General features: G+C 44.2%; 1 protein-coding gene across 3 annotated transcripts in view; it reads right to left on the bottom strand.

Moving 5' to 3' along the window:
- ASH2L (ASH2 like, histone lysine methyltransferase complex subunit) overlaps positions 1-16,699 on the bottom strand; it is a 35,870-nt gene extending 19,171 nt beyond the window's left edge. For 2 of the 3 annotated variants that reach the window (XM_023214557.2, XM_023214558.2), the window contains exons 1-9: positions 15,436-16,699; positions 14,724-14,790; positions 14,027-14,172; positions 10,787-10,875; positions 10,421-10,515; positions 5,990-6,085; positions 5,289-5,384; positions 3,565-3,640; positions 612-705 (exon numbers count right to left, since the gene is read on the bottom strand). In XM_023214557.2, coding sequence (XP_023070325.1) covers positions 612-705; positions 3,565-3,640; positions 5,289-5,384; positions 5,990-6,085; positions 10,421-10,515; positions 10,787-10,875; positions 14,027-14,172; positions 14,724-14,790; positions 15,436-15,623 — 947 coding nt within the window. In that variant the 5' untranslated portion in view covers positions 15,624-16,699. Of the gene's footprint in view, positions 1-611; positions 706-3,564; positions 3,641-5,288; positions 5,385-5,989; positions 6,086-10,420; positions 10,516-10,786; positions 10,876-14,026; positions 14,173-14,723; positions 14,791-15,028; positions 15,377-15,435 lie in introns of those variants that run through there. The other variant, XM_023214559.1, reaches the window with a different exon arrangement.
- Positions 16,700-17,233: the final 534 nt, after the last annotated feature.

Below are 17,233 nucleotides of genomic sequence, written 5' to 3'. Positions count from 1 at the left end.
CCCAGCTAATTTTTTTGTTTTCTGTTTCAGTAGAGATGAGGTTTCACCATGTTGGCCAGGCTGGTCTCGAATTCCTGACCTCAGGTGATCCACCTGTCTCAGCCTCCCAAAGTGCTGGAATTATAGGCATGAGCCACTGCACCCAGCCTGGGGTTACTATTTTTGTTTGTTTTCGAGACGGAATTTCACTCTGTTGCCCAGGATGGAGTGCAGTGGCATGATCTTGGCTCACTGACACCCGCCTCCCAGGTTCAAGCGATTCTCCTGCCTCAGTCTCCCAAGTAGCTGGGATTACAGGTGCTCACCACTACACCTAATTTTGTATTTTTAGTGGAGATGGGGTTTTGCCATGTTGACCAGGCTGGTCTCAAACTCCTGGTCTCAAGTGATCCACCTGCCTTAACCTCCCAAAGTGCTGGGATTACACACATGAGCCATCACACCCAGCCTCCAACCTGTGGTTATTTGCCCCTCAAAGTGCTCAAGGTTTGGAAAAAATATCGACAGGCTTTTAAATCTTAGAATCTTGAGCTATTTTCCCTTAACTGGACTTTTCCAGCACCAAATAATACTTAAACAGTGAGGTGGGGTGGGGTGGGCACTCTCCCCACCTCCGGGCCTTCTTGGTGGTCCCTGTGGTCCCTCCATCCTGCTGTTTGCGCTTGGCTCCTCGTCCTTTTCCGCTGCTTCCTGCTGCAATTCCCCCTTTGAAGAGAAGGCAGATCACTTTCAATGAGCCACGAGGGAAGCACCATGTGGATACTGAAATTCCATGGCGACCAACACACCCAATGTGCATTTGTGTAACACCACAGGAGGATTTCCTTCCAAAGACATACTGGATTTCACACTGGTTTTGAAAAAATCTACTGGGCATCTCACAGTCCCGGAACACTGGGTTCTGGCAATAAGCTCAAATGAATCCAGCACTAGTGATGGTCAGGTTACAGTTTCAACCTTTGTTCGTAATAAACTGCAACTATTAGTATACTTTCTGAGGGTGTGACACAAATGCATTTTCACTCATTCAGATCCCAAACACCCTCGGCTAAAAAGAATGAAAACAACTGTATGGGTACATTTTTTTCCCATCCAAATTAATACAAACACCCATAAAGAGAGACTATCCTCACCGTAAGTCGATATTCACTTGCTTGAACTACACAATATAGTCCATAAACATCATAAAGGCACAATATCTGCTAAAGCATTGAATTGAATATCCAACAAGACAAAATACATCCAACATGGAAAACAGAAACAGAAGTACTAAAAAGGTGTTTCTCTCCAGTACTGCTAGATCTCCATCGTGGTTGCACATGACACAAATAAGAAAGAAGGCTTTCAATTTGCTAGGCAATTTTTAGTTCCATACCCATTCGTCAATATAACATTTATTAAGATTGTGCCAATGTACTAAAATTCAGGTTAGATTAACCTGGTTTGTAGAACTAAAAGCAATTAATATGAATAGACAATTTACGTATTTTATACAAAAAATTTAGCTACATACTAAAGCCACAAGGAATATTACCTTGTGTATTTCTGAAATAGGTACTTTGAAAATTTTGTCCAGTTCAAATTCCTCTCAATTAGTTTTATTTTTCCTTCTTCCAGGAAATGTCCCTGAACTGTAGGAAAACACCTTTACGTAAACAACTGCAGAGTACTAAATCTTAATTTGGGGCAAGCTTGGGAATTACCAGCAGTTCTGCTGCAATAAAAAGGATCAAGACATTGAAGGTGGGTCATATTCTGCATATACAGGACCAGGCTTATGCAGAATTTCCTTTGATGAACACCTCAGATGCTATTCTATTTTTCATAAAAGTTTATTTTTTATTTATTTTTTTTGAGACAGAGTCTTGCTCTATCGCCCACGCTGGAGTGCAGTGACACGATCTCAGCTCACTGCAAGCTCCACCTCCCGGGTTCATGTCATCCTCCTGCCTCGGCCTCCCGAGTAGCTGGGACTACAGGCGCACGATGCCACGCCTGGCTAATTTTTTGTATTTTTAGTAGGGATGGGGTTTCACCATGTTAGCCAGGATGGTCTCGACCTCCTGACCTTGTGATCCACCCACCTAGGCCCCCCAAAGTGCTGGGATTACAGGCATGAGCCACCATGCACCGCAAAAGTTTAATGTTAAATGCTGCAACGTCATCATCTCTAGTTTAAGTCACTGTAATAAAAAAAAAATTACATTTTTGTTTTTGTTTTTTTTGAGACAGAGTCTTGCTCCGTTGCCCAAGCTGGAATGCAGTGGCATGATCTTGGCTCACTGCAACGTCTGCCTCCTGGGTTCAAGTGATTCTCCTGCCTCAGCCTCCCGAGTAGCTGCGATTACAGGTGTCTGCCACCATGCCCGGCTAACTTTTTTGTATTTTTAGTAGAGATGGGGGTTTCGCCATGGTGACCAGGCTGGTCTTGAACTCCTGGCCTCAGGTGATCTGCCTGTCTCGGCCTCCCAAAGTTCTGGGATAACATGCGTGGGCCACCTCGCCTGGCCACAATTACATTTTTAACTGTCGTTTGCATTTTATTATTTTAAGCAGTTTCAGATCCATTCAGAACAGAGCAAACAATACAAAAGAGGGGTAGCTGGCCATGTTAGGCAGAATATGACAACATACAAGCTCTTAAAGACTAACATTAAACTCAACTACTGTTTCATATTAAGTGCTATTGCCGCCATTTTCACAATGCTTCAAAATTATGTAGTTTCAGCTTCTACCACAGCTCAGCAAAAAGCATTTTCCAAACCACAAAATACTTAAGTCTGAGAGGCTGAAAGAAGACAGTGGAGGAATTCACCTCCAAAAGTGGCTCCACCTGTAAGAACAGAAGTGGCACCATGTATTTGTCAAATTTTAACAATTAAAAGGGGAAAATATGTTGTAAAAAGATAAACAACACACTTAGCTATTTCCAACCCATCTTAGAATATTAGTAACAGTAGAAACGATCCGCTATTTAAGTCCTACCACTCCAAAAGACAGGTTAATGATGCCATGTATCAGATGATCAGCTAAAATCTCTTAGCCACCCCAACTCGTATTAGATAACCATTAGTAACGAGGGGTTTTCCCATTATTAGATGGGTTAACAGAAGAACAAGCTGCATTGGGTGGTTAATATAGAAATGCTATCACATGAATGAGATGAAGTTTCAGGGCAAGAAAAATTAGAAGATGGGCACAGGAAATCTGTTACAAGTAACAGCTGAATTGCAGAAAAAGAGTGGAGAGGAGCTGAATCTTTCTAAATTTAATGTTAGTTACAAGGATACAGATATAAACACAGCAAATCTGACCTTGAAATGGTTCCTTGTTTTATGCTAAGCCTGTCTCACTCAAGAGCAAACTGTGTTGTAAAGTGACAAAAAGTTCTCCTCTATTACCATCTGCCAAATCCTTGGCTAGCTCCTAAAAATTGAGCTTGAACTATAAAAGCATCTTAGTAAGTATCCAGGTTAAGAGTCAACCCAAAGAAAGGCCAATTCTAGGCACAACTGGATTCAATAGCTTCCAAATATTTCAGTAATGAGATATGTAAACACTTACCATTTAGATTCCCACTAGTAGACACAGCACTGCTCTGTTTTTGGTTGTCATAAGCAGGACCAATGTTACTAAGGTCCTGCAAAAATATATCCAATTAAAATAGGAGTCTACGTAAGTCAGTCAATCTGGATGCTCATAAAACAAGAGAAATTCTAACAGAATGGGAACTAAAATTGACCTTTTTTTTTTTTAGATGGAGTCTCACTCTGTCGCCCAGTTCATAGTGCAGTGGCGCAATCTCGGTTTGCTACAACTTCTGCCTCCCAGGTTCAAGCGATTCTCTTGGTTTACCCTCCCGAGTAGCTGGGATTATAGGTGCACACCACCATGCCCAGCTAATTTTTTTTTTTTTTTTTTTTTTGAGATAGACTTTCACTCTTGTCGCCCAGGTTCGAGTGCAGTGGCACTGATACTGGCTTACTGAAACCTCTGCCTCCCAGGTTCAAGCAATTCTCTTGCCTCAGCCTCCCAAGTAGCTGGGATTTACAGGTGCCTGCTGTCACACCCAGATAAATTTCTGTATTTTTTAGTAGAGACGGGGTTTCACCACGTTGGCTAGGCTGGTCTCAAAACTCCCAGCCTCAGGTGATCCACTTGCCTTGGCCTCCAAAAGTGCTGGGATTACAGGCGTGAGCCACCATGCCCAGCCTAATTTTTATATTTTCAGTAGAGACAGGGTTTTGCCGTGTTGGCCAGGCTGGTCTTGAACTCCTGACCTCAAGTGATCTGCCCGCCTCAGCCTCCCAAAGTGCTGGGATTACAGGCGTGTGCCACCACGCCAGGGCTGAAATGGACAATTCTAAACAATGAAGCTTGCAGGGTCCCAAACTTGGGTGTTTTATGGACCAGCAAGCACTCTTCCAAGTATGCGTGAGGCAGGCCAAGTGTAAGGACCAGAATAGTTTCAGAATGGCGATAAGTGGCAATTAATCAATCAACCTGGGTAGAGGCAGGAGAGGGCACAGGGCAAACCAGAGGGCCTAAGCCCCATTCACTCAGCTCCTGTGGGAATTCAGGCCCCATGTAGTCAGATGTTTTCATTTTACAAGACAGAAATCTAAATTTCTATGTGAAATCTTGCATTTTCTTTTTTGAGAGATGGGTCTTGCTATATTGTCCAGGCTGGTCTCGAACTCTTAGACTCAAGCAATCCTCCTGCCTCAGCCTCCCAAAGTGCTAGGATTACAGGCATGAGCCACTGCACCGGGCTGAATCTTGCATTTTCAAAGCTGGCAAATAAAACATGTAAAGACACAGCTTTAAGATTTGACATTGTGACTCGCCAAATGTGAACCCTGCTGTTGAACAAAAAACGGCAATTTTCATTTGCCTGTTATGTTAGATATGCAACACAAATTCTTCATAACAAATTATTTTCACAACAAAGAATGTTTTTAAGAGCAAAATTTGAGATGTCAGAAAGATGAGAAGTAATTTGAAATAGCATTTTTACATGTTACAAGTGAGGAAACTAAAGTTAAAAAAAAGTGATTTGAAGAAATTCATAACATTTTGGAGAAGACCCACAACTAAAACACTGTAGGACACTGATCTCTTGGTTGAAGGTGAGTACTCTCGAATCAGTCACTATTTTTTTGGAGTCCACGATGCTATGCACATGTAATGGCTATGTGTTATGTGGCAAATATACAAATGTAAACAGAACCTGACTCCCTATCCCCAAGCGGCTTAAAATCAAAAAGAAAATATAAAACATAATGTACCTGATCCAAAAGTCCAAATTTGGGGTAATCTTCTTCTGGGTCTTTACTCCCTGGATCTGGGTGTTCCTTTACCAAGAATACATCTCTTTCTTTACTCTAAAAAGAAGCAGTGTTTTACTATTAATGAACATTTTTTACTTAAAAGTATGGAATGAATCATCAACCACCAACTCCAAAAGTCAGTCCCTAGGTGTAGTGTCCAAAAAAGATAGTATTGTTTTTCCTTCTAAGAAATAATCCGTGACCATCAAAAAATTCAAACAGAGAAACACAAAGAGTGCCCAAGTTTTTCATAATCCTCACCTAACCTTCTATCTCACAAAGATAAGCACTGTTAACAGCTTGCTGTTCTCTTTAATTTTAAGGACAATATTGCCCGTAACATTTTTTTTAATAGAAGAAAAGAAATGGTCTCTAATTTCAATACAAAATTATTCTTGCAAAAGTACCGTGGACAAAAGTTTCAATACATAAAACCAGGTGTATGTGGGCAATGTTCACATAAGACACAATATGCATCTCACTGATTCTGTGTGCAAAAACTATTAAAATTCACAATTAGCTGTATCTCACACTCAAAGATATAACATTAAGTTTTTCTAATTTTATCATTTCACAATGAGACGATAAAATATTATTTAATTTTTACAAAGAACAATGGTTTCTTAAATGTCAAGTCTAATCAATTTTAGTCTACTTACCATTGTTTTAACAATGTTATTTGGCCAAGTCATTTTCCCAGGTCTCTGTCTGGTTGTCATGCACTCCCAGTATTTATCAATAAATGGTATAATATCCTAATTTTAAAAATAAATTAAGACTATTACCACTGCAGTCAAAAATATGCTGACAAAAAAAGAAAACAGCATTTTTCAAAGACCTTGTTAGAATCAAGAGAAAAATCCATGTTAGTTTTTTCCCCCATGATGTTATACAAGGTTTACATGTTTGTCTTTTAATCACTGAATATTTCATTGCATACACACAATATACAGATTATGGGGATTTCCACAAGTAGAAACAAACCTTAGCCATGTAGGGCTTACACTCCAGTTGGAGGGAAAAGCTCTGTCACAGTCCCTTGGTTATCAATTAGAAGATGATTCCCAAATTATTCTCTCCTGAGCTCCTATTACTACCAGCTGAGACATACCTATCTGGATATCCTAAAGGGACCTCAAACTTCTTTTTTTTTTTGAGACCGAGTCTCGCTCTGTGGCCCAGGCTGGAGTGCAGTGACCGGATCTCGGATCTCAGCTCACTGCAAGCTCCGCCTCCCGGGTTTACGCCATTCTCCTGCCTCAGCCTCCCGAGTAGCTGGGACTACAGGCGCCCGCCACCTCACCCGGCTAGTTTTTTGCATTTTTTAATAGAGACGGGGTTTCACCGTGTTAGCCAGGATGGTCTCGATCTCCTCACCTCGTGATCCGCCCGTCTCGGCCTCCCAAAGTGCTGGGATTATCGGCTTGGGCCACCGCGCCTGGCCGGGACCTCAAACTTCTTGTGACTAAAATGGAACTTGGTATCTTACCTCATAAATCTGCTTTTCAGATTTCTTTTCTTTTTTTTTTTTTGAGACGGAGTCTCACTCTGCCGCCCAGGCTGGAGTGCAGCGGCCGGATCTCAGCTCACTGCAAGCTCCGCCTCCTGGGTTTACGCCAATCTCCTGCCCCAGCCTCCCGAGTAGCTGGGACTACAGGCGCCCGCCACGTCGCCCGGCTAGTTTTTTTGTATTTTTTTTTAGTAGAGACGGGGTTTCACCGTGTTAGCCAGGATGGTCTCGATCTCCTAACCTCGTGATCCGCCCGTCTCGGCCTCCCAAAGTGCTGGGATTACAGGCTTGAGCCACCGCGCCTGGTCTCTGCTTTTCAGATTTCTATTCTTGCTCCTGATAACTTAGAACCAGTAATCACCCAGAATAAGCTAGACACAATAAGAGCTGTCCTTGACTCTTCTCTCACAATTTTTACACCTAAACGGTCACCAAATAAATTTTAAAATTTCAGAAATGTCACTCCAATCAGGCCTCCCTTCCATCCCCACTGCTGTGACTGTGGCTCTCACCAACTCCTGCTTACATGACTGAAACGACTTTTGACCTTCATCTTCTGGCCTCCTATGTAGATAATCTTCTAAAGTTCTACCACCAGAGTTAGCTCCATGAAAACGAAATCTTTACTAAAAGGAACCAGGGAAAGTACAAAGAAAGCCTGGAATATTTTGTTATTCCAGAAAGTAAGGAAGAGTTCAAAAATGGATGGGGGAGTATCAAAGAGTTTCAGGAGTCAGTCCGATAGGGCTACAATGGTTGAATCTGGGACAATCTGAGGGTCAGAAATAAAAAAAAATGCAACAACAGCTGGGCGCAGTGGCGCACGCTTGTAATCCCAGCACTTTGGGAGGCTGAGGTGGGCAGATCACTTGAGGTCAGAAGTTTGAGACCAGCCTGGCCAACATGGTTAAACCCTGTCTCTACCAAAAAATACAAAAATTAGCCAGGCATGGTGGCATGCGCCAGTAGTCCCAGCTACTCAGGAAGTTGAGGCAGGATAATTACTTGAACCCAGGAGGCAGAAGTTGCAGTGAGCCAAGACATCGCACCACTGCACTCTAGCCTAGGTGACAGAGCCAGACTCTATCTCAATTTAAAAAAAAAAAAATTCCAACAATGGACACATTGATTTTTTTAAAAATCCACAGTGATATTTCAAAGGGAAAAAAAAGAATGAGGGAAAGTTATTTACAGAAGACCTGCAACTGAAGAATGTATTCTGATTTACAACCACTACTCTAACAACTGATTCAGGGTTGGATAATCAATGGTGGCTAAAATCACTAGCTGAAAGGAGTAGGAGAATAAGGTACTTACATAATCTCCATGTATGGCTTAAGGATTACTTAGCACAAAGATAAAAATGCTCCCTCCTTAACCAACTACTCAAATTTAGGATCACTAAAAATAAAACAAACCAATATCTCATATGCCTCCTGATGTGGCGGTCTAAAAAACACACGATACCTATATAATCTTGCCAAAAATGTTTAACACATGGCCAGGCACAGTGGATCACAACTTTAATCTCAGCACCTTGGGAGGCCAGGGCCAGTGGATTGCTTGAGCCCAGGAGTGTAAGACCAGCCTGGGCAGCACAGTGAGACCCGTCCCTATTAAAGAGGAAAAAAAAAGTTTAACCTGAACCTAATCATGAAGAAACAGTCAAATGCAAATTAAGGAATATCATGCCAAACAACTGTCTAAGCACTTTAAAATTTTTATTTCATTAAATAAATAAATAAAGGAGTTGGGTGTGTTGGTTCATGCCTGTCTTCCCAGAGCTTTGGGAGGCCAAGGCAGGAGGATCACTTGAGCCCAGGAGGTCAAAACCAGCTGGGCAACATAGTGAGACCACATCTCCAATAAAAACATTTTTTTAATTAGCTGGATGTGGCAGCATGAGCGCAGCTGCTTGGGAGGCTAAGGTGGGAGAATAGCTTGAACCCAGGAGGTTGAGGCTGTAGTGAGCCATGACTGTGCCACTGCACTCCAGGCTGGGTAATAGAGCAAAACCCAATTGAATAAAGGAATTGTTTTATTAATTGATTAGAGACAAAAGAGTCATTACAACTAAATGTAATGGGTGATCCTAACCAGATCCTGGATGGAGGAAGAAGCTATGGAGGAGGATATTATTAACACAAAAATAATCCTGAGAAACTACAAATATGAACTGTAAATTAGTAGTACTGCACCAATGTTAAATTTCTTTACTATGATCATTGCATTGTGGTTGTATTAACAGAATATTGGGTAAAATATACCTACAATGTAGTCTCACACAGCTTAAAAGAAAAACAGAGATATGGGGAGATAAAACAAATATAGCAGGCCGGGCGCGGTGGCTCAAGCCTGTAATCCCAGCACTTTGGGAGGCCGAGACGGGCGGATCACGAGGTCAGGAGATCGAGACCATCCTGGCTAACACGGTGAAACCCCGTCTCTACTAAAAAATGCAAAAAACTAGCCGGGCGAGGTGGCCGGCACCTGTAGTCCCAGCTACTCGGGAGGCTGAGGCAGGAGAATGGCGTGAACCCGGGAGGCGGAGCTTGCAGTGAGCTGAGATCCGGCCACTGCACTCTCCAGCCTGGGCGACGGAGCAAGACTCTGTCTCAAAAAAAAAAAAAAAAAAAAAAAACAAATACAGCAAAATGTTAACTGGCAAATCGAAGAAGAAATGGGCCAGGTGCGGTGGCTCACACCTGTAATCCCAGCAACTTGGGAGGCCGAGGCGGACGGATCACTCGAGTACAGGAGTTCGACCAGCCTGGGCAACGTGGCGAAACCCTGTCTCTTAAAAAAAAAACACACACACAAAAATGAGCGGGGTGTGGTGTTGTATACCTGTAGTCCCAGCTACTCGAGAGGCTGAGGTGGGAGGATCACCTGAACCTAGGAGGTCAAGGCTTCAGTGAGCCATGATGGTGTCACTACATTCCACCTTGAAAATTTTCAAAACAATTTTGGAAAAAATAAACTAAAAAGGAGCCACGTGCAGTAGCTCACACCTGTACTCCCAGTACTCTGAGAGGCCGAGGAAGGTGAATTGCTTTAGCCCAGGCGGACATGGCTCCAGTGAGCCATGATCACACCACTGCACTCCAGCCTGGGTGACAGAGTGAGACCCTCTCTTTAAAAAAACAGAACAGGCCAGGTGCGGTGGCTCACACCTGTAATCCCAGCACTTTGGGAGGCCAAAGCAGGTGGATCATGAGGTCAGCTGAAGACCAGCCTGGCCAACACGGTGAAATCCTGTCTCCACCAAAAATAGAAAAAATTAGCCAGGCGTGGTGGCGCATGCCTGTAATCCCAGCTACTCAGGAAGCTGAGGCAGGAGAATCGCTGGAACCCAGGAGGCAGAGGATGCAGTGAGCTGAGATCGCATCACTGCACTGCAGCCTGGACAACAGAGCAAGACTCTGTCTTGAAAACAAAAAGAAAAAAAGAACAAGGTAATCACTGAATCCACTGTCATATATTCATTAAAAACTGGGAAGAAAGTACTTGTTAGGGAGTATATTTAGAAGTTCCACCTAACTCTTTAGTATAACTGCAATTACATTAATTCCACCTCTACCTTATCTTTGGAGAACATTGTCTTTGGATGTTCATCCTGTGTTCGGGACTGCCATGTCAGGTTGGCCAAAGCACTAAGGCACATTTCCTTCAAGTCTATCAAAAACAAAAAGGAAGAAACAGTTATCTATAGTACTATATCTCTATTATCAAGGGAATAATTAATAAGTGTTCCAGAAAATAACAATTATAGCAGCAAAATGGAGTCATCATGTGACCTGAAATGGGCAACTGCAATTATTCAGAGCTAAACCCCAACTGAACTTATACCAGCTACTAGGCAAAGGTCTCCTGATTCTGCTAAGCCCAGCTCCCTTTTCTTTTCCAGTGCATAATCATCTTCCAATACTCCAGAGTTTGTTCTTACTTGCTTGCTTCCGGAGGAAATATGTATTCCCACTGTGATGGCAGACATTGCAGTGAAAACTGTAGTTGGTCATGAAAGGTAGACAGGATCTACAGAAGAGACAAATTATACAAATTAGTGAACTTGTGAACACAAACACTTCTTCTTCTTCTTCTTTTTTTTATTTTTTAAGACAAGGTCTCACTCTGCCACCCAGGCTGGAGTGCAGTATTACAATCATAGCTCACTGCAGACTTGACCTTCCCTGGCTCAAGTTGATTCTCCCACTTCAGTCCCCCAAGTAGCTGGGATACAAGAATGAGCCACCATGCCCAGCTATTTTTTGTATTTTTTTTATGGAGTTAGGCTTTCACCATGTTGCCCAGGCTGTACACTTCTTTATGAGAAGTTAACATGCATCCATTCCCCTCAGTGACAGGTAAATTAAAATGTTAATATGTTAACATAGTCTTAAAATGTAAAAAGGTTGTCAAAACCAAAACAGGGCTCATATTCTTATAAATACCTGGATTTTTCTGTCACAAAAATTACTAAGACCTTATCCATTATACTGGACAATTCAGCATCTAGAAGGTTCTCACTTGTTCTTACAAGGTATCTTGTTAGTTTATTTTTTGAGCACCTAAAAAGAATATGCCAGGCCAGCTGTAGAAAAGGACAAAGTAGTCTAAGGTATATCTCTATGATGTCAATGATGTGGTTGGAAAGGGCAGGCAGAATGTTAAGAAAAAATGAATTAAAAATGTAAATAACTAGGCCAGGCGTGGTGGCTCATGCCTGTAATCCCAGAACTTTGAGAGGCCAAGACGGGTAGACCACCTGACATCAAGAGAAGACTTGCCTATTTGAAGTCAAGAGAGGAAGAGGCCAGGAGGGGAAAGACAATATGGCAGATACAGGATGCAACAGAGGAATCAACGCATTTGAGAAGAGAAACATGGTAGTGATTGCACAGGATGACAGGAAAAGGACAGGAGTCTAGTCTTGCAAAGGGCAAAGTAACAGAAGGACAGAAGACCTTTAGTATAAATGGCTTAAGCTAGAAGAGAAGAAATCAGAACAAAGGTTTATCTTGGACTCTGAAACTAGCTTAGGGTATCCTCAGAGAAGACTACCAAGCATTTACCAACTATTGCTACCCTCATGGAATTAAGAAACATTCTTACAAATGTTAAGGCTGAGTTTCCTTACCTTCACTTCTCTGTAGAACCTCTTCTGTTAAACAGTTTATTGTGATAAACTCATTTACAGAAGGCAAAGCCTCATACTAAAGATAGGTAGGTAAATAGTTATTTTAATTCAAACACAAACAGGTGTAAACAGCAGCCTTTTTCATACCCTGCTAGCTCACATTCTCTATCTCAGTTGTGAAAGATAATCCACCCCACCTAACTGGGCTTTATTTTTTTCTTCTTGGGGACAGGGTCTCATCTGTTACCCAGGCAGGAGTGCAGTGGCACAATCATGGCTCATTGCAGCCTCAACCTGCAGCGCTTAAGCAATCCTGCCACCTAAAACTCCTGAGTAGCTGGTACTACAGGGGTGCATCACCATGCCTAGCTCATTTTTTCTATTTCTCGTAGAGACAGGATCGCACTATGTTGCCTAGGCTGGTCTCAAACGCCTGGGCTCAAGTCATCCTCCTGTCTCCGCCTCCTAAAGTGCTGGGATTACAGGTGTGAGCCACCATGCCTTGCCTTTTTTTTTTTTTTTTGAGACAGCGTCTCACTCTGTCGCCCAGGCTGGAGTGCAACCTCCACTTCCCGGGTTCAAGTGATTCTCCTGCCTCCCGAGTAGCTGGGACTACAGGTGTGCAACACTGCACCCAGCTAATTTTTGTATTTTTTTTGGAGACGGGGTTTCACCACATCGGTCAGGCTGGTTTCCAACTCCCGACCTCGTGATCAGCCTGCCTCGGCCGCCCAAAGTGCTGGGATTACAGGCGTGAGCCACTGTGCCTGGCCCCCGCCCCACCCCCCTTTTTTTAAACTTGATACTATGGATAGGATCTAACTGGGCTTTAGATATAACTTTACAAATTCAGTTACAAACTCTTGTCTCCAAAGCTACCAAAATTTTGAACTGTGATTTGACTTTTCCTTGAATTCCTCCCAGTTATCTCACTAGTAAATTTCCTTTCCTAAACTGTCTATCCAAACAAATTCTTCCGGCAAAAGTGGCCCTATCTTAGGCCTCTCTAAGAGACTAGGCTCACTTAGCTAGTGTGTTTTCCCAACAGAGGTTGCTACCAAGATCAATTATTTCTTCCTGATCCTTCAGTATTTTTCTTTCTTTTTAAAACCACTCTTTCCTAAATCACAAGTCACATGTTAATTGAGACATCAGCATTTCTAAAACCCACTTCAACCTTTTAACTAGGAAGTATACAACAGATTATAAAGGAAAGCTGGGTGTGGTGGCTCATGCCAGTAATCCCAACACTTTGGAAGGGTGAGGCAGGAGGATCCCTTGAGCTCAGAAGTTCAAGGCTGCAGCAAGCTGTGATCCTGCCATCGCACTCCAGCCTGGGCAGCAGAGCGAGACCCGGTTACAAGCAAAAAACAAGAAAACACACACATATGCAGCTTTATTTTTATATAGTCTTATATAAATGTATTAGTATAATATAGACCATAAAGAACATTACAAAGAGCGAGCAGTACAGTTATTCCAATAGACAGGAGTCGGTATAAGGAAAAAAGTCTTTCATTCTCAATCACAGTATTATTTTAATTCACCAGAAGAGGTACATGATTGGAAATAGCTTTGCTGAGGAGAGCGGACAACATACCTAAAGGAGTAAGTCAGCAGCAATGAGAAAGGAAAAAGGATGGTTCAGGCATAAAGAGCATGGGTCATCTCAAATTTGGGACAACAGGCTTTATCCACATATACACTACTAATTCTTCCTGAAAAATCCAAAACACCCACACAAGGTTTATATTGTCCTAAATTTGTTTATATAATAGTTTGTAATTGCATTTTTTTTGTCTCCAAACCAGGTTGTAAACTCAAATGGAGGGACAATACCCACCACTGTATCTATCAGGGCTGTGCCTTCAGTAAGCAGATAACATGCAAGGGAATTAAAACAATTCCTGATTCAACATCCTACTTGCTGAGTACGAATCAGGAGACATAGGAAATACTTCGAATTTATTTTGCCCAGAAACTAACTGTTGAGCATGTTCAGATTTATTTTACCGAGCAATTCTTATAAAAACTATGAAAAGTACTCACGAGGTATCTATGCCAAATGTGTCAGCCGTGAACCATTTTGTACAAATCCCACATTGCAGCTCTACTTCACCCAACTGTCGGCCATTCTCTTCATCCACGGAGCCCGCCTGAGTATCCATCACCTCTGAGGTATCCCCAGCACCTTCCTGTGTCAGAGCAATTCGAAAATCAAATCAGTTGACTTGAATGTATTTTACTTTATTTTTTTAAGAGACAAGGGTTTCCCTATGTTGCCCAGGCTGGTCTCAGCCTCCCAAAGTGCTGGGATTACAGGCATGAGCCACCGTGCCTGGACTGAATGTATTTTTGATTCGCTTAAAAATTTAAGAACAAGGCCGCGTGCCGTGTCTCAAGCCTGTACTCCCAGCACTTTGGGAGGCCGAGGAGGGAGAATCACCTGAGGTCAGGAGTTGGAGACCAGCGTGGCCAACATCGTGAAACCCCGTCTCTACTAAAAATACAAAAAAAAAAAAAAAGTAGCTGGGTGTGTTGGCAGGTGCCTGTAATCCCAGCTATTCGGAAGGGTGAGGCAGGAGAATCGCAGGAACCCGGGAGGAGGTTGCAGTGAGCCCAGATAGCGCCACTGCATTCCAGTCTGGGAGACAGAGCGAGGCTCCGCCGCAAAAAAAAAAAAAAAAAAAAAAAATTAAAAACAAACTCTATGTTGTCTTGCAAACAACTAAAAAGAAATACTTACTAGTGTATCTTTTCCATTAGATGATTCTGTCTCCAAACCACCGCTTACATCGACCAAATTTGCCTCCCTATAAGATAATGAAAGAGCTCAAGCAAGAATTCTCAATACAAACAAACCTCAAAATACCTATTCCCAAAAATGATGATCAAATTACAGTAGAACTTCATATTCCTGCAGCTTTTTCAGCTACGCCTGTTCTCAGACTGGATGCCCAAGGTACTGTCAGGATATTGAGAAGGTGGACAAGACAGTAGCGGACCCACGGAGCACAGGGACGCCTAATCGGCTTTTACAGACAAATCTACCTGGGTTAGAGTTGGTCCTGGGAGAGGTTCAAAGAGGCGTAGCTCTCCCACTCTGTTTTCAGAGTGACCGTTACTTCTTCCAGTCTGGCACTGCAAAGTAGTTTTTTTTTTTTTTCTGGAATATGTGAAGGCCTCCCGTTAAAGAGTGAGCTACCAGCTTCCCGCCGGGGTGCAAGAGTCAGAGATAACGACAGGAGACTAAGCACCCACCGCCCGTGAAAAGTGCGGAAAGGGCGTTATCGAATATATACTTGAGAGGGGAAGGGCCAAGCTGCGCAGGGGCAGGGCGAGCCATTGGCGGCGGGGCCTGGGTTCGCCGGGGGCGGGCGGCAGGGCTCCAAGAGCCGCGGGATTCGCGAGGGGCGGGCCTCCCTCCCGCGTCCTCCTCGGGCCGCAGGACCTCTTACCCGCCTTCAGCCTCCCCGGAACTGGGCTCAGCTGTCGGAGGAGCAGAGGTCCCCTCTCCAGGAGGAGCGGCTGCTCCCGCTGCCACTGACTTCATCTCCCCCTCTTCTGCAGCTGTTGCATTTGCGGCCGCTCCTGGGCCAGGCCCGGCACCCGCTTCCTGGCCGGGTCCTGCTCCCGCCGCCGCCATCACGGCCACCCCTGTACTTCTCGCGAGAGTACCCTCTCTTCTCGCGCGCGTTGCTATGAGACGCTGTAGTCTTCAAACAGGAAAAGCCCGCGGTGGGTCCACTGCCTGCCTTAGGACGCCTAACTACATGACCGCTTTAAGGCCAGGCGCGCGGGCAGAGGTGGGCCGGGCCTCCAAGCCTGCGGTGGCCGCGGTCCTGTCACGGGGAAGGCGGAGGAAGCTAGATGGTTAGTAGAACTCCCTCGAGGACTTCCTTTGGAGTCAGGGACGGATGCGGCGTATTTTCGTGGCTACGACTGGATATCCCCGCGCAGAGGAGGAGCTTTGAGAGCGCTGGCCGTGCCGCGGAACACTCCACACCACCGAAAGTGGGAAACGTCTTCCTTGGAGACTAGCACTCCCTGCCCACCCCGGATGGAATTTGGTTTTCTGCGCAGGGTCGCCCCCTGGAGCCCGTTTCCAAATGACCTTCAGAGGGAAGGGAATCTAGGGAGGCCGATTCCAGGGGCGAGGGTGGAGGACCCAGGCCGGGCAGCAGAGGATCGGCGTGGGCACCAGAAGCGGCTTGCCGCTTCCTAGTGTGAGAGGTGGAAAGCGAAGCCCGGGGGGGTGCCGGGGCACTCGGAATGTAGACAAGTTTGGTGCCCAGCGAAAGGAAGAGGTGTGGACTGAAAGTACGAACTTGCGAAGTCATCGACAGTAGCTGGTGGCTGGCATCACTGGAGTGAGTTGAGTCTTTCAGAGCCATGGTCTCCAAACTGGAGAATGCAAACCTCTAAGAGTGTTGCGGCCAGGAACGTTTTCAGGACACCAGTGTTTATTATCCTATATCCTAAAATGTTGCCTAACAATAGACTCTTCTCCCGCTTTACACAAGAACGGCGCACCCCTCGCCAGTCCTCACTCCAATCTTACAGTGATGTGTCCACCGATAGTGTAGGAACCTCCGGGCCACTGAACGCCATGGAAAGTATGTAGATACTGATTTCCCAATTGGTTCTCAATTATTGATTTTCAACAAAATTGAAGAAAGACCTGAGTTACCAAGTGACATTTTAAAATTGGTGATAAAAACTAAAATCAGGTGTTAGTACTCGAAAGAGAAGCAGGATGCTTGCTCTAAGTATCTCCTCCCAAATACATATTATTGTAGCAGTTTTAACATACGGTCGCAAAATTGTGTGTTTTCTTGTTGTTTTGTTTTTTCTTTTGAGACAGAGTCTCGCTCTGTTGCCCAGGCTGGAGCGCAGTGGCACGATCTTGGCTCAGTGCAACCTCCGTCCCAGGTTCAAGCGATTCTTTTGCCTCAGTCTCCCGAGTAGCTGGGATTACAGGTGTCTGTCACCACGCCCAGCTAATTTTTGTATTTTTAGTAGAGGCGGGGTTTCACCATGTTGGCCAGGGTGGTCGCGAGCTCCTGATCTCAAGTGATCTACCCTCCTCGGCCTCCCAAAGTGCTGGGATTACAGGTGTGAGCCACCGCGCCCAGCCTTTTTTTTTTTTTTTTTGGAAACAGAGTCTGGCTTTGTCGCCCAGACTGAGTGCAGTAGGGCAATCTCAGCTCACTGCAGCCTCCACCTCCCGGGTTCGGGTTCAAGCTATTCTCTTGC

The sequence above is a fragment of the Piliocolobus tephrosceles genome, chromosome 7 (assembly GCF_002776525.5).
Source record: "Piliocolobus tephrosceles isolate RC106 chromosome 7, ASM277652v3, whole genome shotgun sequence".
Classification (NCBI taxonomy): domain Eukaryota; kingdom Metazoa; phylum Chordata; class Mammalia; order Primates; family Cercopithecidae; genus Piliocolobus; species Piliocolobus tephrosceles.
Note: the sequence above shows the minus strand (reverse complement) of the source record. Positions and strands in the feature narration are given on the sequence as shown.